The sequence below is a fragment of the Coregonus clupeaformis genome, chromosome 7, assembly GCF_020615455.1.
Source record: "Coregonus clupeaformis isolate EN_2021a chromosome 7, ASM2061545v1, whole genome shotgun sequence".
In the NCBI taxonomy this organism is placed as follows: domain Eukaryota; kingdom Metazoa; phylum Chordata; class Actinopteri; order Salmoniformes; family Salmonidae; genus Coregonus; species Coregonus clupeaformis.
In genome coordinates, this window is record NC_059198.1 from 32,297,761 (window position 1) to 32,325,582 (window position 27,822).

The 27,822-nt window shown below is 43.4% G+C and overlaps 1 protein-coding gene across 1 annotated transcript; it reads right to left on the reverse strand.

Annotated features, from left to right (window-relative positions):
- Positions 1-6,462: 6,462 nt before the first annotated feature.
- On the reverse strand, positions 6,463-20,257 carry LOC121569760 (nuclear receptor subfamily 5 group A member 2-like). The gene is made up of 7 exons (XM_041880937.2): positions 20,009-20,257; positions 18,528-18,643; positions 17,992-18,133; positions 14,162-14,913; positions 13,918-14,037; positions 8,901-9,048; positions 6,463-8,550 (listed from the first exon to the last, which is right to left on the reverse strand). Exons 1-7 carry the CDS (start codon positions 20,103-20,105, stop codon positions 8,303-8,305), a joined length of 1,623 nt encoding a protein of 540 aa, XP_041736871.1. The 5' UTR covers positions 20,106-20,257; the 3' UTR covers positions 6,463-8,302.
- Positions 20,258-27,822: the final 7,565 nt, after the last annotated feature.

A 27,822-nucleotide genomic window follows, 5' to 3' on the forward strand; every position in this document is an offset into this window, starting at 1 on the left:
GGCCTCCCCCACCTCCCTCTGACTCCCCCTGCCTTCCCACTGCCTCCCCTTGACTAACCCCGTCCACAGTCATCCATTGTGACCTTAAGCACTCAGTGGTGAGCATGAGAGGGAACGTCTCACACACTACCGCAGCCCTCTGAACAGAACATGGGGGGACAGACTCGCAATCTCCCTCTCTCTTTCTCTCTCTTTTCTCTCTCTTTCATCTGACCTCCTTTCTTTTTCTTTAATTCCGGGGCTCTTTCTCCTCCCATCTGCTGCCTCTCCGTGCAGACGGAACAGAAGAACCCAAGCTGAAAGAAATCAGACTTAGCAAACTGCTCTCTCATGAATGTAGGGCGCACCCGAACCACTCGGCTCCCCCGGGTGTGTCATTGGCCAGTCGAGGACTGGGAGGTACTGTATTGGGCGGGTCCACCGAGGGCTCTAGCACTCTTGAGGGGCTGCCATGCCTGTCAGTCAGAGCGTTATGAAGGACTCCGCCCAGCTCCAACTCTACTTCAGCTGTAGACATCTGGATGTTTTTTTTTACACCACTTTTGACATGTGCTGAGTGAATCGCTTCGGCCTTGCTTTATTTCCTATTTCAGTACGAGAGGAGGAATGAAAATAGCGTTATACATGATTATCTTGATGAATGATACTGGAAAAAATGAAGGAGGACTTTATACTCTGTTTAGCGTTACCCTGGATTCACATTAAGAGAAAAAAAGAAACTAAAATGAATGACAATTTAATATATATGAATGCTGTTTATTGCTGAATACTTTCATTTTTGACAATGATTTGTACAAACAAGTTAAACTATTAATAAGCTAGCCTGCTGCTTTACCATTAACGAGGTGTGTGTGTTTGAGAGAAGAGCGGCCAGTGAGTGAAAGAGAAGAAAAACTGTCTGACAAGAGACTTAGCGAACTCTCCACAATCTGAGAAATAAACCCAGAAGGACAAAAATGAACAAACTGTGTTATTTGAGAAACACACACACACACACAGTATATGTTACCTGTGAATGAAGGATAATCAGGACTGTTTCAGCCCTAATTCGGTCCCTCTGCAGGGTATGGTGTGGTACTATATGGGGTTTTGGGTAAACCTAGGCCTAGACCACATGACCCCATAGGGTGCCATTTGGAACACAAACCATGTTGTTTCTGGTGTAACCTGTAGGCACTAGTGGGTTCTGATCTCATCTTGGCTTCATTTAGCATTACATCAGCTGATGTAGGCCAATCAGCTGTCATCTCTCCTGTTTCACATCACAAACTGCCTACAACAACAACAAAACGTTCCTGTCGTTTTGACAGATTTAAAATGGAGATCTGATTTAAAAAATGTTGTCTCTAAAGCAGCATTTATGAAATGAAAGCGTGACAATGGGTTTGTACGTTCGGTGTGTATGGCAAGGAGTGTGAGATTAATGGACCTGTGTGACACTGTGTTGGTGTAATGTGTATATCTGTTTGTAAAGTTGAGTACGTATGCGATAGTCGAACTATAACTGGATTCTGTGCAATTCTCCTGTAGACAGACAGTCAGTCAGTCAGTCATGTAACCCCAAGGTGTATTTATTGGGTAAAGATTAGAAGGATTATTTGATGTTTAGTATCAAGATTCTATTATTTGTATTTGATTTTTTTTCCCATTAAAGTGGTGATTCACATGTTCATTTCATAGAAGTCATGTCCGACATGTCGTTTATGTTGTCTTTTTTTATTTTGCTCTGTTACCACCGTGTCGATGTGGGCAGAGTATTTGTGTTCCTCTCACAAACATTTTCATGATTACAGATCTATCCCAGGTAACTGGACCAGGCTAATAAAATCATTAAAAAAATCACCATTACCCCTTTAATTTCTGTCATGCTCATCCTTAGTGTTTCTGGACCCACCTTAAATGAACAACTTTAAAGGCTTAACAAAGCCTGCATGAACCCATTATAGGGCTACATACAGTAGGTGCTTCACAAATCATTTAAAAGCCGATTTGTACTATATATTTAAAAAAAGTATTCAGACCCCTTGACTTTTTCCACATTTTGTTACGTTACAGCCTTATTCTAAAATGGATTAGATTGTTTTTTTCCCCCCTCATCAACCTACACACAATACCCCATAATGACATAGCAAAAACAGGTTTTTATAAATTTTTGCAAATGTATAAAAAAAAAAAAAGAAACTGAAATATCACATTTACTCAGTACTTTGTTGAAGCACCTTTGGCAGCGATTACATCCTCCAGTCTTCTTGGGTATGACGCTACAGGCTTGGCACACCTGTATTTGTGGAGGCCCATTCTTCTCTGCAGATCCTCTCAAGCTCTGTCAGGTTGGATGGGGAGCGTCGCTGCACAGCTATTTTCAGGTCTCCAGATCGGGTTCAATTCCGGGCTCTGGCTGGGCCACTCAAGGACATTCAGAAACTTGTCCCGAAGCCACTCCTCAAAATCAAATAAAATAAAATTGTATTTGCCACATGCGCCGAATACAACAGGTGTAGACATTACAGTGAAATGCTTACTTACAAGCCCTTAACCAACAATGCATAAAAAAATCTAAATCAAAATAAGAATAAAAGCAAATAACTAAAGAGCAGCAGTAAAATAACAGTAGGGAGGCTATATACAGGGGGGGTACCGGTGCAGAGTCAATGTGCGGGGGCACCGGCTAGTCGAGGTAATTGAGGTAATATGTACATGTGGGTAGAGTTAAAGTGACTATGCATAAATAATAAACAGAGTAGCAGCAGCGTAAAAGAGGGGGATGGGGTGGGGGTGGGGGGGGCAGTGCAAATAGTCTGGGTAGCCATGATTAGCTGTTCAGGAGTCTTATCGCTTGGGGGTAGAAGCTGTTGAGAAGCCTTTTGGACCTAGACTTGGCGCTCTGGTACCGCTTGCCGTGCGGTAGCAGAGAGAACAGTCTATGACTAGGGTGGCTGGAGTCTTTGACAATTTTGAGGGCCTTCATCTGACACCGCCTGGTATAGAGGTTCTGGATGGCAGGAAGCTTGGCCCCAGTGATGTACTGGGCCGTACACACTACCCTCTGTAGTGCCTTGCGGTCGGAGGCCGAGCAGTTGCCATACCAGGCGGTGATGCAACCAGTCAGGATGCTCTTGATGGTGCAGCTGTATAACCTTTTGAGGATCTGAGGACACATGCCAAATCTTTTCAGTCTCCTGAGGGGGAATAGGCTTTGTCGTGCCCTCTTCACGACTGTCTTGGTGTGTTTGGACCATGATAGTTTGTTGGTGATGTGGACACCAAGTACTTGAAGCTCTCAACCTGTTCCACTACAGCCCCGTTGATGAGAATGGGGGCGTGCTCAGTCCTTTTTTTTTTTCCTGTAGTCCACGATTATCTCCTTTGTCCTGCGTTGTCTTGTTTGTGTGCTTAGGGTCATTGTCCTGTTGGAAGGTGAACCTTCACCCCAGTCTGAGGTCCTGAGCGCTCTGGAGCAGGTTTTCATCAAGGATATCTCTGTACTTTGCTCCATTCATCATTCCCTCGGCCCTGACTAGTCTCCCAGTCGCTGCCGCTGAAAAACACAGCATGATGCTGCCACCACCATGCTTCCACCACCGTGCCAGGTTTCCTCCAGACGTGACGCTTGGCATTCAGGCCAAAGAGTTCAATCTTGGTTTCATCAGACCAGAGAATCTGGTTTCTCATGGTCAGTCCTTTAGGTGCCTTTTGGCAAACTCCAAGTGGGATGTCATGTGCCTTTTACTGAGGAGTGGCTTCCGTCTGGCCACTCTACCATAAAGTCCTGATTGGTGGAGTGCTGCAGAGATGGTTGTCCTTCTGGAAGGTTCTCCAATCTCCACAGAGGAACTCTGGAGCTCTGTCAGAGTGACCATTGGGTTCTTGTTCACCTCCTTGACCAATGCCCTTCTCCCCTGATTGCTCAGTTTGGCTGGGCGGCCAGCTCTAGGAAGAGTCTTGGTGGTTCCAAACTTCTTCCATTTAAGAATGATGGAGGCCACTGTGTTCTTGGGGACCTTCAATGCTGCAGAAATGTGTTGGTACCTTTCCCCAGATCTGTGCCTCGACACAATCCTGTCTCGGAGCTCTACGGACAATTCCTTCGACCTCATGGCTTGGTTTTTGCTCTGACATGCACTGTCAACTGTGGGACCTTATATAGGCAGGTGTGTGCCTTTCCAAATCATGTCCAATCTATTCAATTTACAACAGGTGGACTCCTATTAAGTTGTAGAAACATCTCAAGGATGATCAATGGAAACAGGATGCACCTGAGCTCAATTTCGAGTCTCATAGCAAAGGGTCTGAATCCTTATGTAAATAAGGTATTTCTGTTTTTTACTTCTAAAACACTGTTTTCAAATTGTCTTTATGGGGTATTGTGTGTAGATTGATGAGGATTTATATTTATTTCATCCATTTTAGAATAAGGCTGTAACGTAACAAAATGTGGAACAAGTCAAGGGGTCTTAATACTTTCCGAATGCACTGTACGTTAACATCTAGCGCTTTTCCAAATGTGGCATAGCTCTTTTTTCACCCTTTATGCATACAGAATGGTATTTGCTTATAAATGATTTCTAAAGCATCTACCGTATGGAGGCCTTATAGAGTGTTTATGAAAGCTTCATAAAACCTTTTTAAAGTTGTTTGTTTAAAGTTACATTGCCTATCGGTTCCACGTTTTTATAGTTTGAGAGAATTTCTTTCCTTTTCATAGTCTCTTTTCCCCTAATTTCATTTAGATTTTTTTGAAGTCCATACTATCACTGTCAGCATCAGCAGAATTGCACTGTGACTAGCTATGAAGACTGTTTGCTAAATGCCATGTGTGTAACTGAAACTCGTACGCTCTATGGCCCATATCAACAAAAAAAGAGTGTGAGGAAATGAAAGTATGTTAAGTACAGGTTGAGCGCATTCTTGCTCACACACACACACACACACTTGAGGCTTCCACTTTTCACAATTCTTGTTTATAGGGGTGTCATGCACCCCAAAATTCTGAGGGGAAACAAAGTGAGTGAGGATGACTAGGGGGGTGGTTCGGAGGTGGGCTAGGTCCCCCGTCCGCAAGTTGGCGAATTTAGCATTTTTCAAACACCTGAAACAGCTTTTTCGCCATATCAATACATAGACCTCTTGAGCAGTCTGTATCCTCCTGACTGGTGGTTCTTTTTTTAAAGAAACTAAATATGCTTCTCTGCATCTCTGCAAAAATCTGGGTACAAGATTAAAGGAATGTGAATCTTATTCAGTACATTTAGTAATTGCTTGCTTTTCTAAGTCTACCAACCTGGCATGCCAACTCAGTTAGACAAGCTAGCTACTCTAACTTGAATGATGCCTGAAATGGCTTCTTGGTAGCTAGTTATGAGGTTGGGAGATAGGGAACCTATCTGGGCTAGCTAAAGCCAACTTCATAAAATTGCTAGGTGGCGTGTAGTATTACAGAGAAGTAACAACATTTAAATGATTATTTTATTTTATTTTTCAGGACAAATCTGAGGGGGCACGTGACACCACTGCTTGTTTATTTCAAACATGTCTTGTGGTACATTTACATTACATTTACATTTTAGTCATTTAGCAGACGCTCTTATCCAGAGCGACTTACAGTTAGTGAATACATTTTTTATTTTATTTTTTATACTGGCCCCCCGTGGGGGCAGCAACGACCTGGGCCCAGTTGGCAATAAACGCACTTGTGGAAACAAAAAAATAACGTACTGCTATGTGATGGATATATTAATTATTATTTTTTTAGATACCTCTTCACACCCACCCACACTCCTTCTGAATAGTCCACACACACACACGTCTGATACAGTTTGGAACACGTGGCATAACCAATCGAATATCGCCACGTCTGATACAGTTTGGAACACGTGGCATAACCAATCGAATATCGCCACGTCTGATACAGTTTGGAACACGTGGCATAACCAATCGATTATCGCCACGTCTGATACAGTTTGGAACACGTGGCATAACCAATTGAATATCGCCACGTCTGATACAGTTTGGAACACGTGGCATAACCAATCGAATATCGCCACGTCTGATACAGTTTGGAACACGTGGCATAACCAATCGATTATCGCCACGTCTGATACAGTTTGGAACACGTGGCATAACCAATCGAATATCGCCACGTCTGATACAGTTTGGAACACGTGGCATAACCAATCGATTATCGCCACGGCTTTGCACATCCCGCCCCAAGCAGACACCAAAAATGACCTCAAAAGATCTTCATTGGACCCTGAACAAACTGGAGACCGTTCATTGTCGCGGGGGACTTTAACAAAAGTAATTTGAGAACCGTGCTCCCGAATTACTATAAAAACACACAGACTGTCCAACGCAGAGGTTTTATGCTGGACATTTTACATTTTAGTCATTTAGCAGACGCTCTTATCCAGAGCGACTTACAGTTAAGTGAGTGCATACATTTTTATACTGCCCCCCCCCGTGGGAAACGAACACACAACCCTGGCGTTGCAAGCGCCATGCTCTACCAACTGAGCTACAGGGGACACTGTGACACGGATAGAAGGCCATCTCCCTTTCGGCAAATCTGACCATGACTCCATTTTGCTCCCCCGCCTACAAACAGTCTCAAGAGGGATGTTCTGGTGGTCAGGTCTGTACAACGCTTGTCTGACCAATCAGAATCCATGCTCCAAGACTTTTGATCATGTGGACTGGAATATATGTTCCAGTTGACTCAGTCACCGAATTCATAAAAAAATGCATAGATGATGCCATACCGATGGTGTCTTTCAAAATATTCCTGAATCAAAAACAGTGGATTGATAGCAGCCTTGTCTGAAAACTGAAGGAGAAAGATGCTGCTTATAAACACGGCAGGGTGACACCGGGGATAATAGTTTGGTTAAAACAGTACAAATACGACCTACACAGATTGATCAAGATGGTGGAACACAAGTATAGAGACAAAGAGGAGGAGGAATTCAGGGGTCGGACACAAGGCATATGTGGTAGAAGCTCCTAACGATCACAGACTACAAAAAGAAAGCCAGCAATGTCATGGACACCTACGCCGCCCTACCGGCTGAGTTAAACAGCATTTTCTCAAGAGTCAGCACAGTGACCCTTAGCTGCCGAGGAGACAACGTGGCTACACACACAGTCTCCACGGAGGACGTATGGAAGTCATTTAAACGTTTTAACCCTCACAAGGATTCCGGCTCAGACGGCATCCCTAGCCGTGCCCTCAGAGCATGTGCAGACCAGCTGGCTGTTGTGTTCTGACATGTTCAATCTCTCTCTAGCTCAGGCCTCTATCCCCACCTGCTTCAAGATGTCCGCTATCATCCCCCTGTCCAAGAAAGGGAACGTAACTGAACTACTACCGACTAGTAGCAGCAGTGGTAAAGGGATGACATAATTTACTCCAGGTTTTATCTGACAGAAAACAAAACTGATAAACATCATTTGACAAGACAATGTGATGTATATGTCGTCTGCATAATGGGTGTACAGGAGAAGAGGAGAGAGCAAATGGCAGTGTTTTGGTTCCTACTCCCATCTGACTGAATACTGACTAGTTAACTCAGGGTTTCAAACAAATGATAATTTAGAGATGAGTTTGAATAATGTAATACTGATCTGAATAACCGGTAATGATTACTTGGGAGGAAGCACACAAAGTAGATGGATGTTGTTACTAACCACAGATCCTGGATCAGATGTTAATGTCTTATCCCCTTAATGGTTATGGTTAGGAATGGGGGTCGGGTCATCTGGGCACAACTTTTCAAAAATGGATTTCAGCTATCGGATAGGATTAAATGCATAGAAAGAATATATAGAACGGGAGTCCCCATTCAAGTCAATGATTTGTCAGTTTTATTCATTCTATTTCTATGCATTTAATCCTATTCGATAGGAGAAACCCAGATAGATAACTTTTGAAAATCTTAGATCTGTGTTTAGGGACAATGTCGTGTTCATCATGCTACACCTTGGCAAAAATGTTTTACAATGGAATACAAAAAGTAGCCTCTCCCTGTGCCAAATGAACACAACCCAGGTGAAGAGAGGGAGCCCACCAGCCTAGTCCAGCAGGTAGTTGTTCAGCTGTGCATAGCAATCAGCATCTCTGTGAGTGGAGCAGGGTGTGCGTCCCAAATGGCACCCTGTTCACTATATAGTGCACTACTTTTGATCAGAGCTCTATGGGCCCTGGTTAAAGGTAGTACACCATGTAGGGAATAGGCTGCCATTTGGGACAAGCCCAGGGTGTTGTTCAACTGTGTTCAGCATCTCTGTTAGCAAGGCAAGGTGGTATTCAGCTGTGTTTAGCGTGCAGCATCTCTGTGAGCAATGAGTTGCAGGGCAGATCGCCCAGTAGGTGGCGCTGGTACAGATACTCCTCCATCTGCAGGCTGATGCTGCGAATCTCAGGAAGCCGTAGCAGCAGTTGGCCAAACTTGTCGGAGTGACCCGGGTGGGTGTAGAGGGTGTGGTCCATCAGGGTGCGGTTCACCCTTTCCTGGGTCCGCTCCACCTGCCGGCGGTCCTGCACCGACTTCACGTCTGCAGGGTCAAGAGGGACAGGTAGAGACAGTTAGTGGATAGTTAGTGCATAGCTAATGGATAGTTAGTTGAATATCTATAAACCATCTGTAGGGGACTATCCAAACGGACTTCACGTCTGCAGTGTGGAAAAGAAAGGCAGAGACAGTTTGATTATTTGACTATCAAACAATTGGGAAGTGTCTACTATGAGATTGTCTAATACAAAACCCAATCAAGTTGTCTGTTTCCAGTGGAGATCCCTTGGCTGAGAATCAGTCAACCAGGGACCAAAACCAGAACCAGTGACCTACAGCAGTGGTACATCAGAGCAAAGTAACATTCAGTGTAGGACAGGAGGACTCACTCACCAGGGTTGAAGAGGACCAGGTATTTGAGGCACACAAACTCCTGTGTGTCCAGGTGGAGGGCCTTGAGTTTGACCACCAGGTCCTGAGTCCTTGACACCAGACTGGTCAAAGTGACCCCTGCCTGGGTCAGGATGTTCGACACCTCAATCTGCATCAGAGAGACAGGACTATTTAGGACCTTATAGGACTTCCAGACTTGACAGCTTCCAGACTATTCAAAACTTTAAAACAATTTACGACTTTCAGACTATTCACTTTTAGACTATCCAGATTTGTGTGTGTATGACCCTCTCTCTCTCTATACTGAACAAAAATATAAACGCAACCTGCAACAATTTTAAAGATTTTACTGAGTTACAGTTCATATAAGGAACTCGCTCAATATAAATAAATTCATTAGGCCCTAATCTATGGATTTCACGTGACTGTTGTTCACAGATACCTTAAAAAAAGGTAAGGGTGTGGATCAGAAAACCAGTCAGTATCTGGTGTGACCACCATTTTCCTCATGCAGCACGACACATCTCCTTCGCATAGAGTTGATCAGGCTGTTGATTGTGGGCTGTGGAATGTTGTCCCACTCCTCTTCAATGGCTGCTGGGTATTGGCGGGAACTCGCTGTCGTATATGTCGATCCGGAGCATTCCAAATATGCGCAATGGGTGACATGTCTGGTGAGTATGCAGGCCATGGAAGAACTGGGACATTTTCAGCTTCCAGGAACTGTGTACAGATCCTTGCGACATGGGACCTCGCATTATCATGCTGAAACATGAGGTGATGGTGGCGGATGAATGGCACAACAATGGGCCTCAGGATCTCATCACGGCATCTCTATGCATTCAAATTGCCATCAATAAAATTAAAATGTGTTCGTTGTTCATAGCTTACGCCTGCCCATACCATAACCCCACCGCCACCATGGAGCACTCTGTTCACAACGTTGACATCAGCAAACCGCTCGCCCACACAATGGCATACACGTGGTCTGCGGTTGTGAGGCCAGTTGGACGTACTGACAAATTCTCTAAAATGTTGTTGGAGGCAGCATATTAAATTAAAATTATTGGGCAACAGCTCTGGTGGACATTCCTGTAGTCAGCATACCAATTGCACACTCCCTCAAAACTTGAGGCATCTGTGGCATTGTGTTGTGTGACAGAGCGACTTACAGTTAGTGCATTCATCTTAAGATCGCTAGGTAGGACAACCACATATCACCGTCATAGTAAGTACATTTTCCTCAATAATGTAGCTGTCAGCAAAGTCAGAGCTAGTAAGAAAAAAAATGTGAGTAAAGTGCGAGTGTTAGTTCATAAAAGGCACTATTGTTTTGGGGGGGTGGGGGCAAGTACCATGGTCTTGTAGTGGATGCGAGCTTCGACTGGAAGCCATTTGAGTGTGCGGAGGAGCGGGGTGACATGGGAGAACTTGGGAAGGTTGAACACCAGGCTGGCTGCAGCGTTCTGGATAAGTTGCAGGGGTTTGATAGCACAAGCGGGGAGCCCAGCCAACAGCGAGTTGCAGTAGTCCAGATGAGAGATGACAAGTCCCTGGATTAGGACCTGTAGGAGCGAGTCACTGCTTTGATGTTTCCAGAGAACGACAGGGTGTTGTCCAGGGTCACGCCAAGGTTCTTTGCACTCTGGGAGGGGGACACCGTGGAGTGGTCAACCGTGATGGAGAGGTCTTTTAGCGGGCAGGCCTTCGCCGGGAGGAAGATCAGCTCCGTCTTGTTGAGGTTGAGCTTGAGGTGGTGGGCCGACATCCAAACTGAGATATCTGCCAGGCACACAGAGACGGTTGTTGCCACCTGATTGTCAGAAGGGGGAAAGGAGAAAAGTAGTTGAGTGTCATCCACCTAGCAATGATAGTAGAGACCATGTGAGGATATGATGGAGCCGAGTGACTTGGTGTATAGAGAGAAGAGGAGAGGGCATAGAACCGAGCCCTGGGGGACACCAGTCATAAGAGTAAGTGGTGCAGACACAGATCCTCTCCACGTCACCTGGTACGAGCGGCCTGCCAGGTAGGATGCAATCCAAGAGTGTGCAGAGCCTGAGACGCCCAGCCCTGAGAGGGTGGAGAGGAGCATATGATGGTTCACGGTGTTGAAGGTAACGGATAGATATAGGAGGATGAGAACAGAGGATAGAGATTTAGCTTTGACAGTGCGGAGAGCCTCCGTGACACAGAGAAGAGCAGTCTTGGTTGAGTGACCCGTCTTGAAGCCTGACTGGTTAGGTTCAAAAAGATAATTATGAGAGAGTTGGTCAGAGACGGCACCCTCAAGTGTTTTGGAATGAAAAGAAAGAAGGGATACCAGTCTGTAATTTTTGACGTCAGAGGAGTCAAGTGACTCTGTACCGGTACCCCCTGTATATAGCCTCCCTACTGTTATTTAATTTTACTGCTGCTCTTTAATTATTTGTTATTTGCTATTTTTTCCTTATCTATTTTTTTCCTTAACACTTATTTTTCTTAAAACAGCATTGTTGGTTAAGGGCTTGTAAGTAAGCATTTCACTGTAAGGTCTACACCTGTTGTATTCGGCGCATGTGGAAAATAAAATGTAATTTGATTTGATTTGAAGTGTTGGTTTCTTGAGGAAGAGAGTGACACAGGCCATGTTGAAGTCAGAGGGGAAGCATCTTGTGGTCAGGGATGAGTTGATGAGGGAAGTGAGAAATGGGAGAAGGTGTCCAGAGATGGTCTGGAGAAGGGAGGAGGGGAGAGGGTCGAGCGGGCAGGTTGTCGGGCGGCCGGACCTCACTAGTCACAGGATTTCATCTGTGGACTCAATAGGCTGAGTGAATGAGGAGCGGATGTCTTCAACGTTCTTTTCAAAGTGGTTCACAGAGTCGTCTGCAGAGAGGGAAAATGGAGGGGGTGGAGGATTAACGAGGGAGGAGAAGGTGGAAAATAGTTTCCTAGGGTTAGCGGCAGAAGCTTTACATTTAGAGTGATAGAAAGTGGCTTTAGCAGCGGATAGAGAGGAAGAGAAGGTAGAGAGGAGGGAGTGGAAGGATGATAGGTCCTCTGGAAGTTTAGTTTTCCTCCATTTTCGCTGAGCTGCCCGCAGCCCTGTTCTGTAAGCTTGCAATGAGTCACTCAACCAGGGAGCAGAAAGGGAAGGCCGAGCCAACCGGGAGGAAAAGGGACAGTGCGAGTCATAGGATGCAGAAAGGGGGGAGAGTAGGGCTGAAGAGGCAGAATCAGGAGACAGGAGGGATAAGGATTTAGCAGAAGGGAGAAATGATAGGACAGAAGAGTGAGGGGGATTATTTAGTGAACTATGTGCTAAACAACGTTAAATCACGGACGTCTCTGTTGCTAGACAAGAACTAAGAATGGTTCCTTTCACTGGGCTTGTGTATGTGTGAAATGGGGATCTGACCTAGGGTCGAATTGCTTGCTCTTACCTAATCCATGGCTGTCTTACCTTATCAGAGACTGAATCCAGACTGTTGCCTAATGCATCTCTCCTCAAACAAAGGTTCTGAGAGCGGAGCCAAAGTTGAACAGCGTTTAGACTAGTCATGAGTAATTACAGCATGACGGGAGGGAAGAGGAGTAGGTTTGGGTATGTTTGAAAGATTACGTTTGAACCTGTCATGTCCAACAATCAATCTTCAGGTCAAGCTCGGGAGAGCTGGGGTTGAACAGAGTTTAAACTAAACATGAGTGTTTTTGCAAGATAAGGGATTGATTGATTGTATTACTATTGATTCTGAACTGAATAAAAGTTTAATTTAGCCACCATCATAGACAAAGGGAGTGGGCGGAGCGATAGAGAGCGGGAAACTGAAGAGGGAGGGGTTTTGAGCTAGAAGGGATGTGAATGGGACTATATAGACGGGGAGCAGAGAGAGAGAAGGAAGGCTACTCTGAAGACCAGCCCGGCTTTGTTGAATTGTAATAAAGTAAATCTTGATTCTACAAAAACTCTGGAAGAACTTTCATTTTCAATAAAGTATAGTGATTATTTTCCACATCAAGAGGAGAAAGTAGTGGGAGCGAGAGAGCAAAGATTGCAACAGTGCATGACCATCTGAGTAGGGACTGAGTGACTAGGGCTGGAGGAAATGGAGACAGAAAAGGAAACAAAGTAGTGATCAGAGACTTGGAGGGGGTTGCAGTGAGATTAGTAGGCGAACAGCCTCTAGTAAAGATGAGGTCAACCGTATTGCCTGCCTTGTGAGTGGGAGGGGACTGAGAAAGGGTGAGGTCAAAAGAGGCAAGGAGGGAAAATAAGTTGGAAAGAAATTAATCAAAGGCAGACGTCGCAAGGTTGAAGTCGGCAAATACGAACAGCGGTGAGCCATCGTCAGGATGGAGGAACTCTCTAAGGGCACCTGGTGGGCGATAGATGACAACAATGTTAAGCTTGAGTGGACAAGTGACAGTGACAGCATGAATTCAAATGAGAAGAAGAGAGAGCAGCTGTAGCAGTGTTTTCTGGGGTGATCCATGTCTCCATCAGGGCCAAAAAGTAAAGGGACTGAAGGGCAGCATAGGCTGAGATGAACTCGGTATCCTTGACTGCAGATCAGCAGTTCCAAACGTTGCCAGAGACCAGGAATTCCACATGAGTTGTGTGTGCAGGGTACACTAAATTAGAAGGGTTGCAGCCAAGGGCTGTGGAGCGTCTGTAAAGCCTACAGGAAGAGGAACAAGCTGGGATAGAAAACACACACATAGTTGCCAAAGCTACAAAAGAGCAAAACTAGATAATCTGAAAATAACTAGGTAAGATACTCAAGTGAGAGAGTGGTGTGGAGCCTTCCTCTCACACTATTCAGACTTCACAGGACGTTCAGACTCTTCAAACTAGAGTTTCGGCCCTATAGTGTTATTTAGGCAATACATTATAGTATGAGCTGATCGAGAAGGAGGAGGAGGAGATGGAAAGTGTGAGGAGGAAAGGGTGAGGAAGAGGAAGAGGACGAACATGAGGACAAGTACAAGGTTGACTACAAGGAGGAGGAGGAGGACAGTGATTGGAGGTGGTAGCTACCTGTTGTCCTGTGACCAGATAGATGCAGCTTTCTCTGCTGTAGGCCACCTGTCGACACAGGTGATCCAGCACCAGCAGCTCACTCCAACAGCTCTGCAGCAGCACCATCTGGTCCTCCACCTAAAGGAGCCACCACCAGGACCACACACAGGTCAGTATCCTCAATGCAGTCGATTCAGGAAGTGAATTGAAAACGTCCCATTGTTTTCTATGAGGATTTTTTTTTTATGTGTGTGTGTATGACCTTGAGCTCCTTGAAGAGAATACTGTTCCTGGCCCATTCCACAAGCCCGAACAGAGTCTGGTCAGCCATTTTACACATGATACTGAAGGTGTTGAGGTGGTCGTGTTTCCCGCGGCTTGCCTGCTCTCTCTGTAGGCTGGCCAGCACCTTGGCACACACCTGGCTCTCATCTGGCTCACCCTCCAGAAGCTGGGCCAGGAAGCTAGGTGTGGGAGCAGTCAATATGGAGGTTTGGATCGCGGTGGAGCTTGGAGTGGAGCTCGGGGTGGTTGTGGGCGTGGTGAGTGGGGTGAGTAACCCGTTAGGTATGGGCGGGGTTGGAGGTGCTGGGCCGTAGCTGTAAGGCATCATCTCACTTTTCTCCTGGGGGTATCCTGATCCCCCTACATGGAAGGAACGGTGGTACAGTCCAGGGTAAGCCAGGGACAGAGGAGGAGCTAGAGCCCCCCTGTCCCGGTTCATGGTGCAGTCCAGAAGCATGGGGGGGAGCTCCGAATGGCCCATATTGGAGGGGTAGGCCTGCGATTGGTGGAAATTGCCAGAGGGCAGGGGTGCCGATGTGTGACTGGACATCAGGTGAATGTTTGAAACGGAAGGCTGGTGTGTTTGTGCACTTTCCAGTTTGATACTGTAGGGGGTGGTGTTGTGCTGCTGGTGGTGGTAGACCCATCTCTGCTGTTTCATCTGCCTGTCTCGTCGATACAGAGGGCCAAACTTGTTCCGGCCACCTCTCATTCGGTCTGCCCTTACCGCTGTAGGACCAGAGAGTAACATACAGTACAGGTATGAGTATACTGACACTATAATAAAGAGAGAGTAACATGAGTACATTGAAACTATATTTAAACGAGGAAGACAAAGTTACATATGAGTGTATTGACACTATAACAAATAAAGAGAGAGTAACAGGAGTAACAATCCTGCCAGGGTTTGCATTTGTTCGGGGACTATTCTAATGGTTCCTACACCCATTGTGCCAGCACTGCCAGGTAAGCTCAATCAAACTCAGCAAAATTATTTGAAAATTCCCACGGGGGGCCAATATGAAAAATGAATGCACTCACTAACTGTAAGTCGCTCTGGATAAGAGCGTCTGCTAAATGACTAAAATGTAATGTAAATAAAGACAAACCAATACTACTTGATCCCAGGTCTGATGTTAGCATGTTTTAGTGTACAGTATCTGGGTCAGTTCTGGTTTATGAGTCCACAGATTAGTCATATGAGGGAACAACATGGAAGGGTGTCAATGGAAGGAGAGGTAAGGCATTGTACAAGCGAGCACAGAGGAGATTTCCACAGGTACACCAGAGCCATATACTACATACAGGTAATTGCCAAAATAATGGAAACACTTCAGTACATGATACAAAGTACAGTGGGGAAAAAAAGTATTGTCAGCCACCAATTGTGCAAGTTCTCCCACTTAAAAAGATGAGAGAGGCCTGTAATTTTCATCATAGGTACACGTCAACTATGACAGACAAATTGAGGAAAAAAATTCCAGAAAATCACATAGTAGGATTTTTAATGAATTTATTTGCAAATTATGGTGGAAAATAAGTATTTGGTCACCTACAAACAAGCAAGATTTCTGGCTCTCACAGACCTTTAACTTCTTCTTTAAGAGGCTCCTCTGTCCTCCACTCGTTACCTGTATTAATGGCACCTGTTTGAACTTGTTATCAGTATAAAAGACACCTGCCCACAAGCTCAAACAGTCACACTCCAAACTCCACTATGGCCAAGACCAAAGAGCTGTCAAAGGACACCAGAAACAATATTGTAGATCTGCACCAGGCTGGGAAGACTGAATCTGCAATAGGTAAGCAGCTTGGTTTGAAGAAATCAACTGTGGGAGCAATTATTAGGAAATGGAAGGCATACAAGACCACTGATAATCTCCCTCGATCTGGGGCTCCACGAAAGATCTCACCCCGTGGGGTCAAAATTATCACAAGACCGGTGAGCAAAAATCCCAGAACCACACGGGGGGACCTAGTGAATGACCTGCAGAGAGCTGGGACCAAAGTAACAAAGCCTACCATCAGTAACACACTATGCCGCCAGGGACTTAAATCCTGCAGTGCCAGACGTGTCCCCCTGCTTAAGCCAGTACATGTCCAGGCCCGTGCTAGAGTGCATTTGGATGATCCAGAAGAGGATTGGGAGAATGTCATATGGTCAGATGAAACCAAAATATAACTTTTTGGTAAAAACTCAACTCGTCGTGTTTGGAGGACAAAGAATGCTGAGTTGCATCCAAAGAACACCATACCTACTGTGAAGCATGGGGGTGGAAACATCATGCTTTGGGGCTGTTTTTCTGCAAAGGGACCAGGACGACTGATTCGTGTAAAGGAAAGAATGAATGGGGCCATGTATCGTGAGATTTTGAGTGAAAACCTCCTTCCATCAGCAAGGGCATTGAAGATGAAACGTGGCTGGGTCTTTCAGTATGACAATGATCCCAAACACACCGCCCGGGCAACGAAGGAGTGGCTTCGTAAGAAGCATTTCAAGGTCCTGGAATGGCCTAGCCAGTCTCCAGATCTCAACCCCATAGAAAATCTTTGGAGGGGAGTTGAAAGTCCGTGTTGGCCAGCGACAGCCCCAAAACATCACTGCTCTAGAGGAGATCTGTATGGAGGAATGGGCCAAAATACCAGCAACAGTGTGTGAAAACCTTGTGAAGACTTACAGAAAACGTTTGACCTGTGTCATTGCCAACAAAGGGTATATAACAAAGTATTGAGAAACTTTTGTTATTGACCAAATACTTATTTTCCACCATAATTTGCAAATAAATTCATTAAAAATCATACAATGTGATTTTCTGGATTTTTTTTCCTGATTTTGTCTGTCATAGTTGACGTGTACCTATGATGAAAATTACAGGCCTCTCTCATCTTTTTAAGTGGGAGAACTTGCACAATTGGTGGCTGACTAAATACTTTTTTTCCCCACTGTATATTGAAAGCAGGTGCTTTCACACAGCTGTGATTCCTGAATTAATTAATTAAGCAATTAACATCCCATCATGCTTCGGGTAATATATAATAATGCTGGGCAGGCCATTATTTTGGCCAGTACTTTGGCTACCATGGCTATGCCCCCATAGGATGACAATGCCCCCACCCACAGGCCACGAGTGGTCACTGAATGGTTTGATGAGCATGAAATTTGTAAACCATATGCCATGGCCTTCTCAGTCACCAGATCTCAACCCAATTAAACACTTATGGGAGATTCTGGAGCGCCGTCTGAGACAGCGTTTTCCACCACCATCAACAAAACACCAAATGATGGAATTTCGCATGGAAGAAGTGTCGCATCCCTCCAATAGAATTCCAGACACTTGTAGAATCTATGCCAAGGTGCATTGAAGCTTCTCTGGATCGTGGTGGCCCAACACCCTATTAAGACACTTTATATTGGTGTCCTTTATTTTGGCAGTTACCTGTATACTGTATATCAGGGATGGGCAACTTTGATGGGGGTGGGGGCCACAGAAATCTGAACTCATCATGAGGGGCCACAGTTGCTCACGGGTCTGCATATCCACATCCATACCCCCCTCCCTTTTTGGGGGGAATTGATCAGAGGACCTTCAAAAGTGGCCCACCAGTTGCCCATCCCTGCTTTATATGGTTCTGAGTCCCACAGGTCTGGCCTTGTGCTGGGTCTCAAGTATTGTTTTGAGGACCCACGTTGATTATTTTGTGTGTATGCATGTGTTTGAGTGTGTGTTAATGCATTTGGTTTAATTATGTGTGTGTGCACAGGCACATGTGAGTGTGTGTGTGTGTGTGTGTGTGTGTGTGCTGTACCCTCTCTCTTCATGCCCACGGCCAGGCACTTCTGAAAGCGGCAGTAGGGGCAGCGTTTCCTCTGGGAGGGGTTCATGGGACAGCTCTGTCTTTCTACACAGGTGTAACGCTTGTTGTTCTGCACCGAACGCTTGAAGAAACCCTGCAGATAGAGAGGGAGGCGGAGAGAGAGAGGGGGTGAGGGAGAGAGGGGGGAGAGGTGGGTGTATGTGGAGAGAGAGAGACAGAGAGAGCTCAATCAAGCTGATACTAGGATGCTGTTTCTGTGCCTTGGTATGTCTCTAAGGAAACAATGAAATCAATTAGATCTACGATAGAGCAGACCAAATAGTCTTGGTTGACTGAGCTGGCCTGGTGTAATATAATAAATTAAATAGTCCCAAAAGTTAGGAAAAAACCCCACATCCCATCTGCCACTCCAGGCAGGCTCAATGTAACAGTCAACAAAATCATCACTATTTGAAACAAGTATGTCATCGAAAACAAGTGTGTCATTGAAAACAAGTGTGTCATCGATCAAGCTGGGCCTACAGTACCTTGCAGCTCTCGCAGGTGAGCAGTCCATAGTGGTAGCCAGACACTATGTCTCCACAGACTGGACAGCCCTCAGCCTGATCTGGCCTGGTCTCTGGCTCTGTCTTCAGCTCCTGAGCTGGGGAGTGGGAGAGGGGAAGGTTTAGCTGTTTAGGATCCCCATTAGCTGTTTCACATGCAGGAGCTACTCTTCCTGGGGTCCACAAGGTGTTGGGGTGTCATGCATTGGCTAATGGCAGGGATTAAAGAGACCTCTCTCTATCTGTCTGCTTGTTATTAGGTGGCTGACCAAGGTCTGACTAAGGGCTAGATTCAATCCGATTATAAAGGTCATGTTTCCGTGTTCGTGGAGACCGCATCACAGTAAACACTGCATAAGTCGGTTGGCTCAATCGGAAATTACCTTTAAATGTCAATCACGCTATAACGCAGATCTTCTGCGGTCCGGGTTGAATCTAGGCCTAAGTTAGTAGTCAAGTCAAGTTCTTGTACTTATACTTATTCATCAATCTGAGTCCAAATTCACAAAGCATCTCAAAGTAGGAGTGCTGATCCCCCTTGTTATTCATTATGATTTAAAAGGCAAAACCAAACTGATCCTAGATCAGCACTCCTACTATGAGACGCTTTATGAACACGGGCCCTGGTTTATTGTTCAGTAGATGAGAGGTGGCGGCCTCTGAACAGCCATCTTGTTACATATACAGTGTTCTTATCACTCAGATCAATAGGCTAAAACTATAAATTGTCTTATCATGACACTTACGTAATTCATATTGACCATGTTTTTAGTGAATTAACCCAGAGGAGTTAGTTATTATTATGGTTTAGAATGATATATTCAGTATACACATCTATTCTAACAGATTTGGACAATAACAAAGTACATTTGGCAATGGCAATTATTATATTAAGAGGAAATTCACCAATGTCAATATTTGATAAATAGTGGGCGATTTAAAGAAAGTTCCCTCTCCCTGAAGCTGTCTTCACACCCTTCATTCAACTGATGTATCAAAGTACTGTGATCACTAGCCTGGTTCTACACTGTATAGCTGTATCCAACACTTCTTTCCTTGTAATGCCATCGAACAGAGAGAGGAGTTGGCCAAAGCACAAACAGGCTGGACCAGCATTTCCCAAACCCGGTCCTGGGGACCCGCAAGGGGTGCACATTTTCAAGTTTTTATGATTTCAATCATATGTGTAGTGCTAGGGCAAAACACTAAAAGTGCACCCCTTCGGGTCCCCAGGACCGAGTTTGGAAAACGCTGGACTGGACCATCAGGTTATATGATCACACCTTTTGTGTCACAAACAAAACATTCTGAGAGGCACCTAGTAGCTTGTAGCTATATCTTAAACATAATGCTAGCCAAGGCAGCTAGAACAGTAACAGTAACAGTTATAGTCCAGGTCAGTAACAGCAACCGTAATAACAGTACCAGCAAGATTACCAGTCCAGGTCAGTAGCAGTACTTACATGTTAACGATCCCTCCGAAGACAACAGATCCAGAGGCTGGGCCTGGCGTAGGTCCTGGCACTGGTCCGCATGGTGATGGCCCTGGGGTACGTTCATTTTGGAAGAGGGGATAGCCTACACACCCTAACTAGTTCCTCATAGCCAGAAGCAGCAGGAGCCCAGACAGACAAACGGACAGACAGAGACAGAGAGGCAGGCAGCCACAGCAGGACCTCTGCTGTCTGTCTAAGGACCCACTATTGGACTGTGCTCCATAGTGGACTTTGGACTTTGCTCCATAGTGGCGGTGCAATAAAACCCTGTCCTGACGTACTGGCACTCCTACCACAGCCAGTGGAGTGAAGACCTTCTTGGAAGAATTCCTGTGCAGTAAGTAGGTGCTGAAGGTAGGCAGGCATGTAGGTAGGTAGGTAGACAGGTAGGTAGGTAGACAGATAGGTAGGCAGCCAAGTAGGTAGACAGATAGGTAGGCAGGTAAGTAGGTAGGTAAGCAGGTAGGTTGGAAGGTAGAAAGGTACACTGTAACAAATTGCTGTAAATTTACTGAAAAAAATACACAGTTAGCTATATCATTCTATATTACAGTACAGTACTGTAAAGAACAATGCATTATGGGGCCTCAATGGCATTCCGCTACCCTGCTGTAAAATTACAGCAATTGCAATTAATACAATATAATTAATAATACATTTTACAGTATTACCTGTTTTGCTGTATATTTACAGCAGCATACTGTGAATTATGGTGCGTTGTGGGAAAATGTTGTGGGTGGGGAAATAATCTCTGGCTATTTAACATATTTTAAGCCGTGCCTTGTAAGAGGCTATTTTTGTTGCACCCATTAGTGAGAATGCTGTACTAACAGAATACAGTACCATACCGTATTGTGGAAATCTAAAAACCTTGTCCTGTAAATCTACAGTAATTTACTGGCTACTGTGCTACCAGTAATTTACTGTAATTCAGCAAACATTTTATTTAGTCATTTAGCACAGGGCTAAACAAACAAACAAAAAGTATTATTATTATTAAAAAAATGTAAGGAACTCGGTCCGGCTTTCAACTTACTCTTGAAAGTTGTAATAGTAGAATGTACAAGGTACAATTTCGAAATCGTGTAGTGCATAATCAGTTTTCCTCATCATGTCAGTCATTGCATACATTAGACAGCTATTTATAACTTGTCAGAAATGTCCAGATCAACTAGCCCATGCCAGCTAACATTTTTTAGCTAGGTGTTTTAGCCCATAGATTTTGTTGTAATGTTTGAATCACTTAAATATCACATCAATACATGTTAGAGATGGCAAAATGTATAGAATTGCAACAAAATGAGCTTTAAAACTGAAAAATGTTCTCTGCCCCACATGACAAAATGGGCTGAATTGCAGGAAATAAGCTTTAAACCTGCAAAATGTTCGCCAACAAGAGGGGTGCGAACAGTTTGTGTCCTGAACAGTGCTTGTGCCCATAGAAATAGACGTGGCGCGCGCAAGATGTTCCCCAATGCTGGAAGGGGGGCCTGAGTAAAAACGTTTAGCAGACGCTCTTATCCAGAGTGACGTACATGAGCAATTAGGGTTAAGTGCCTTGCTCAAGGGCACATAAACATATTTTGCCCCTGGTCGGCTCGGGGATTAGAACCAGCGACCTTTCGGTTACTGGCCCAACGTTCTTTAATCTAAAAACCTTTTCCTGTAAATTGATAGTAATTTACTGCCGCTGCCAGTAATTTTGTGTAATTAAGTACCACCCTACAGAATACAGTACCATACCGTATTTTTGGAGTGCCAAAATTATTTTGAACACTAGTGGGTGCGTGGTATTGTTGTTTCTGGCTCATTAACATATGTTGAGGCGTGCCTTGTAAGAGGCAATATTTTTTGCACCCATTAGTGAGAGTGCTGAACCAATTTAACTGAAATGTGGTAGTAGTTCCTTAACAATTTAATGTGTGTAGGGGACAGATCAGGTTATCAGCAAGTCTCCAATCTTTAATGGTTGAGTGTTTAGCCATGTCCTTTTGATCGGTTTTGCCCTGTAGTCACTGCCAGTTTAGAATCCTTTGTTACGGCCTCTACAAGTGCAAGTGATATAAAACACAACATTTTAATTGGAATGCTGTAATATATAATTACTTATTCAACAGCAATTGTGGTAATTTTATTACAATACAATTTAACAATAAAGTACTGTAGTGTTTTGCTATATATTTACTGCAGCATTCTGTAAATGATGGTGCATTGTGGAAAAATTGTGGGACGGGAAATAATAGCTGGTTCATTAACATATTTCGATGCGTGCCTTGTAAGTGGCTATATTTTTTGCACCCGTTAGTAAGAATGCTGTACCAATTGAACTGATATGTGGTAGTAGTGCCCTACCAATTTAATCGTGTATAGGGAACAGTTTAGAGTGGTAACAACTCTTAAACCTTTACTGGTTGAGTGTTTTGCCAAGTCCTTTTGGTCTGTTTTGCCCTGTAATCACAGCCAGTTTGGAAGCCTTTGTTTAGTCCTCTAGAAGTGGAATATTCATAAATATGCTGTAATATACAAATACTTAGCAGCCAACCCACTTGGGCCAATCCCATGTAATTACAGAAAAATACCAATATTATGATTACAATAGCATTTACTCTCTTACAGTATAGTAGGCTAATTTTACATTATTGTACTGTATCGTTGCTCTGAAATTACAGTAACTTACAGGAAGCTGAAGGCAAGTTACTGTGAATATTACAGTAACATACTTGGGACTAGCCAGAGATGGGCAAAGATACATCAAAAGGTATCTTGTTAAATATACAAAATACCTTGAAGATCCCAAATTATCCTTAACTACAACAACATTCTCAGTAAAGGTTCCAAAAACGTTTTACTTCCTATGACTGTGAAATGTTCTTTCTTATCAACCTTATTTTAAAAGCCCACACCAGTAAAAATCCACTTTTTCGAGCTGAAAGATGGTGGCCAGAGCTTACCCATGATGTTGCACAACGATTTAAGTCAATAAGTCATCGTTTTAGTCAAAGTATTATATATTTGGGCTTGAAGTGACAAAAAAACGAACTGCCCATTTCGTGGAAATCCGTGTGAATACTGTCTTTTCCTATGATATGACAAATTATTTTCAGCCTACGTTTCGTTTGAGGGCTGGCTTTTATTTTAATGTTACCACCCACCAGCATGGCATTGTTTATTAATCAGAAACAGCTGCATAGTTATTCATCTTCGTGACTGAGATGAGCCAAACAGCCTTGAGTCCATTTGGCCGCCTGAACCATGGAGCAAATAAAAATAGGGGGTGCAAACGTAAGTTTTTGCGTCTCCACTTGTTTTTTTCTCCAGAAAAGTATCATAAACCATTGGATAATTTATAAATGTCATCTTCTTTTTTAACTAGTCTTTATAAAAAAATATATATATGACAATTTTATTAATGGTATAATTGTGTGATGTGATAACATTTCGCAAACCCGCTCCTCTTGTCGCACCAAGATGAATGGTTTTGACCACTAAAGTTATGATTCACTACATACTTGCGTAACGTTCGCTAGAAACAACAAGTGTCTATCCAGATAATGAAAATTCAAGTAACTTATAGTTACAGTACATGTCATTTGCGGCATGCATGATCATGAGCAAAGTCATTGTAGCCTATCATTTCACTTCCCCTGTGAGAAGCATTAGCACGGGCTGACTTGGCTTTGCTGTACTGCAGCTGAAGCCTGCCATCAGCCTACCAAAGGTTGCACCGTGTTCTTTATAATGTAGAGAAATGCATTTCTGCAATCTTTCAATAGTTATCGATTTTACCCGAGCTTCATCTTATTCTTTGTAACTATTTCCCCGAGCTTCATCTTATTCTTTGTAACTATTTCTATGGCGGATTCGCAGCTGCAATTTATAGATGATGCCAAAACTTTGGAGATAACAATAGATGGGGAAGTCAAAGATAGAAAACAGAAAGGAATACGCTGCACACTGCTGCTCATGCTCCCAGGTGATTTTATTGTAACAACGATTCGACCCTTAGGTCTTCATCAGGCATCCATATCCCAGGTGTGACCTCACTTCCTGAAACAGGAGGTAAAAATATATAACATAGGTCCACAATATTAACATTCAATGTATCAAAATATATGATCATACACAAGGAATGTGATCAATATTTACAGTCATATATATATACATACAATATTCAATTAGGATAATAAAAAAAACAATAATTTGGACATTTTGAAACTATATACACTGTTTCAAGTCGAACTCCTTGTTAAGGCCAAGAGGAGACAGTGTGTTGAGCCTATGGATGCAGAAAGATTCCCTTTGAAGAAGTTTCCTTTCAATGTCCCCTCCCCTACGTGACATCTTGACCATTTCTATTCCAATGTATCATTGGCCACATTTGTAATTAACCTCCGGAACCTTGTCCAAGAAAGTTTCCCTTTTCTCTGGTGGATAATCAGATTTGACCACAATGTCGCTCACGTTTGAGGGTCTTTTAAACACCATATGTGGGGATATTTAAAGATGGGTTTCAATTGTGGGTCAGTATCAATAATGTACCAGTGCTTCCTAATAATGTATTTAAATACCTTCCCCAATGGTGAGTATTGGATGAAGCATGAGGGGACATGTTCTGCTTTTTCTGTAACTTTTGGTTGAAGGCTTTCCAACCGTCTTAGCCCTTCAAAACGATCATTGGCATGTTTTACCCAACCACCCTCCTTAGAGGTGACAGCTTTCATCCACGTCCACTTATTAAAAGTTTCCCTGTAAGTCAATTCAGCCACATCAGAAGAACATGCAACTCTGATGCTTCTTACCAGAAACAGACCACGGACCTCACACAAAGGTTTAAGGAAAGGGGGTACAAAGACAATTGGGTAAAACACGCCAATTATCATTTTGAAGGGCTAAAACAGTCGGAAAGCCTTCAACCAAAAGTTAAAGAAAAATAAGGACATCATTAGGAAGGACTGGTACTTGGCTTTTCCATGAGTGTGCCTACAACTCAAGCAACTGCGAAAAGTACCTGGATGTGCATATGTTCTTCAGGTTTTGTACATAAAGTCAAAGACAGACCAGTGGTTTCCATCTGTGGCATAGTTTTCCCTAAATCAATGCTTATGACAAATCCAGCTCCAGGGCCAGCTGGCTAATCTTTTGAATACGGGGTAGTTAAAAAAGAAAACAGCAACAACAGATAACACTAGCTAGCTAAATTTAGTATGCTAGCTAGCTACACTGACAGCTGTCAGTGCCCTGTTAGGTGGTGGGCCGACGACGAAAACAGTGAAGTTGATCGATCTACATCTAGGGAGGAGCTGATTTTTTAAATATATATGACAATTTACTGTAGCATCTGTTGGCACCTTCAATTCGTGCACATTTTCTCAGAAATGGTATCTTTCAACAATCTGTCTGCTTTGGCAAATTTGCGAACTGCTAAACTTGGAACCAATCAGAACTCCCATACATACCCCTTGTGATGAAGGCAGCCAATGGTCTGCTTCTATCTAAGATGTAAACACAGCATACCATGAAATCGTGATCTGCTGTCAGTGTTAAGATGAACTAACGTTAGCTCCCAAAGACTGAAATAAAATAAATATCTGTTTTTGAGTGCACTTGAAATATGCAGCATGCAATACGAATGGTCTTGATCATATGAAGAGGTAACTCTGTTGACCATTTAGCCAATTTATTGAAAACTAGCAAATGTTACAGTTGACTAGTCGAGCCAGCTAACACTGTAAATGTAAATGTGCCTGCTCAAGAAGCTAGTCTTTCATTAGCTATCTTTCTGTCAGTGAATTAAATTTTGAATCATGTTTTGGCAAGATTGTCTCATTTCAAGTAACTAGCTGCAGGCTTAAATAAACATTCAAATATATGCTTTGCATAGAAACCCAAATAAAAGCATGTAGATATAAAGGTGTGTGTGTCATGTATGCTAGCTGCATAAACATATTAGCTAATATATTAGCCAATACATATGGCATAGCCAAAAACAGTTGTACAATATGTTCTGAAATAAGATAACCAGAGTTTGATTTCTAAACCAGATGAGTTCTCAAATAGCAGCTGGCCAAAACCATGGTGGGCATGCATAATGTTGGATGCATTACAATATGAGGTATGGAGAATGATAAAGAGCCTTTAGGATTATAGAAAAAGCAGTTGGGAAATAAATGTTTGAGTTTCAAATACTAAATGTTCAATGAATGTGAATATATTTAGGGGGTTTAAATGATAAACTTTGATGGTGCCAAAATCTTGCCTATCCATTCCTTATTCTACTATGACTGAGTGTGAGATGTTTTCCATAATGTGTGTTTCACAATTTATTGAGTACAGAGACAAATAGTAACGGTGTGTCAGGCAGTATTTGAAGTACACTACCTGTCAAAAGTTTGGACACACCTACGCATTCAAGGGTTTTTCTTTATTTTTACATTTTTGTACATTGTAGAATAATAGTGAAGACATCAAAACTATGAAATAACACATATGGAATCATGTAGTAACCAAAAAAGTGTTAAACAAATCAAAATATATTTTATATTTGAGATTCTTCAAATAGCCACCCTTTGCCTTGATGACAGCTTTGCACACTCTTGGCATTCTCTCAACCAGCTTCATGAGGTAGTCACCTGGAATGCATTTCAATTAACAGGTGTGCCTTCTTAAAAGTTCATTTGTGGAATGTATTTCCTTCTTAATGCTTTTGAGCTAATCAGTTGTGTTGTGACAAGGTAGGGGGGGTATACAGAATATAGACCTATTTGGTAATAGACCAAGTCCATACTATGGCAAGAACAGCTCAAATAAGCAAAGAGAAACTAAAGTCCATCATTACTTTAAGACATGAAGGTCAGTCATTATGGAACATTTCAAGAACTTTGAAAGTTTCTTCAAGTGTAGTCACAAAAACCATCAAGCTCTATGAAGAATCTGGCTCTCATGAGGACCGCCACAGGAATGGAAGACCCAGAGTTACCTCTGCTGCAGAGGATAAGTTCATTAAAGTTACCAACCTCAGAAATTGCAGCCCAAATAAATGCTTCACAGAGTTCAAGTAACAGACACATCTCAACATCAACTGTTCAGAGGGGACTATGTGAATCAGGCTTTCATGGTCGAATTGCTGCAAAGAAACCACTACTAAAGGACACCAATAATAAAAGAGACCTGCTTGGGCCAAGGAAACACGAGCAATGGACATTAGACCTTTGGAAATGTGTCCTTTGGTCTGGAATCCAAATTGGAGATTTTTGGTTCCATTTACGGTTCTCACCATAAAGCATGGAGGAGGAGGTGTTATGGTGTGGGGGTGCTTTGCTGGTGACACTGTCTGTGATTTATTTAGAATTCAAGGCACACTTAACCAGCAAGGCTACGACAGCATTCTGCAGCGATACGCCATCCCATCTGGTTTGGGCTTAGTGGGACTATCATTTGTTTTTCAACAGGACAATGACCCAACACACCTCCAGGCTGTGTAAGGGTTATTTTACCAATAAGGAGAGTGATGGAATGCTGCATCAGATGACCTGGCCTCCACAATCCCCCAACCTCAACCCAATTGAGATGGTTTGGGATGAGTTGGACGGCAGAGTGAAGGAAAAGCAGCCAACAAGTGCTCAGAATGTGTGGGAACTCCTTCAAGACTGTTGGAAAAGTATTCAATGTGAAGCTGGTTGAGAGAATGCCAAGAGTGTGCAAAGCTGTCATCAAGGCAAAGGGTGGCTATTTGAAGAATCTCAAATAAAAATATATTTTGATTCGTTTAACACTTTTTTGGT

Coding starts and splice junctions, on each gene's coding strand:
- LOC121569760 (XM_041880937.2), bottom strand. CDS start 20,105: ATGAACGTACCCCAGGGCCATCACCATGCGGACCAGTGCCAGGACCTA. Junction 18,134..18,527: donor TCACCTGCGAGAGCTGCAAG/GTACTGTAGGCC, acceptor CTCTATCTGCAG/GGTTTCTTCAAGCGTTCGGT. Junction 8,551..8,900: donor CCTGGTCCTCTTCAACCCTG/GTGAGTGAGTCC, acceptor TTGACCCTGCAG/ACGTGAAGTCGGTGCAGGAC.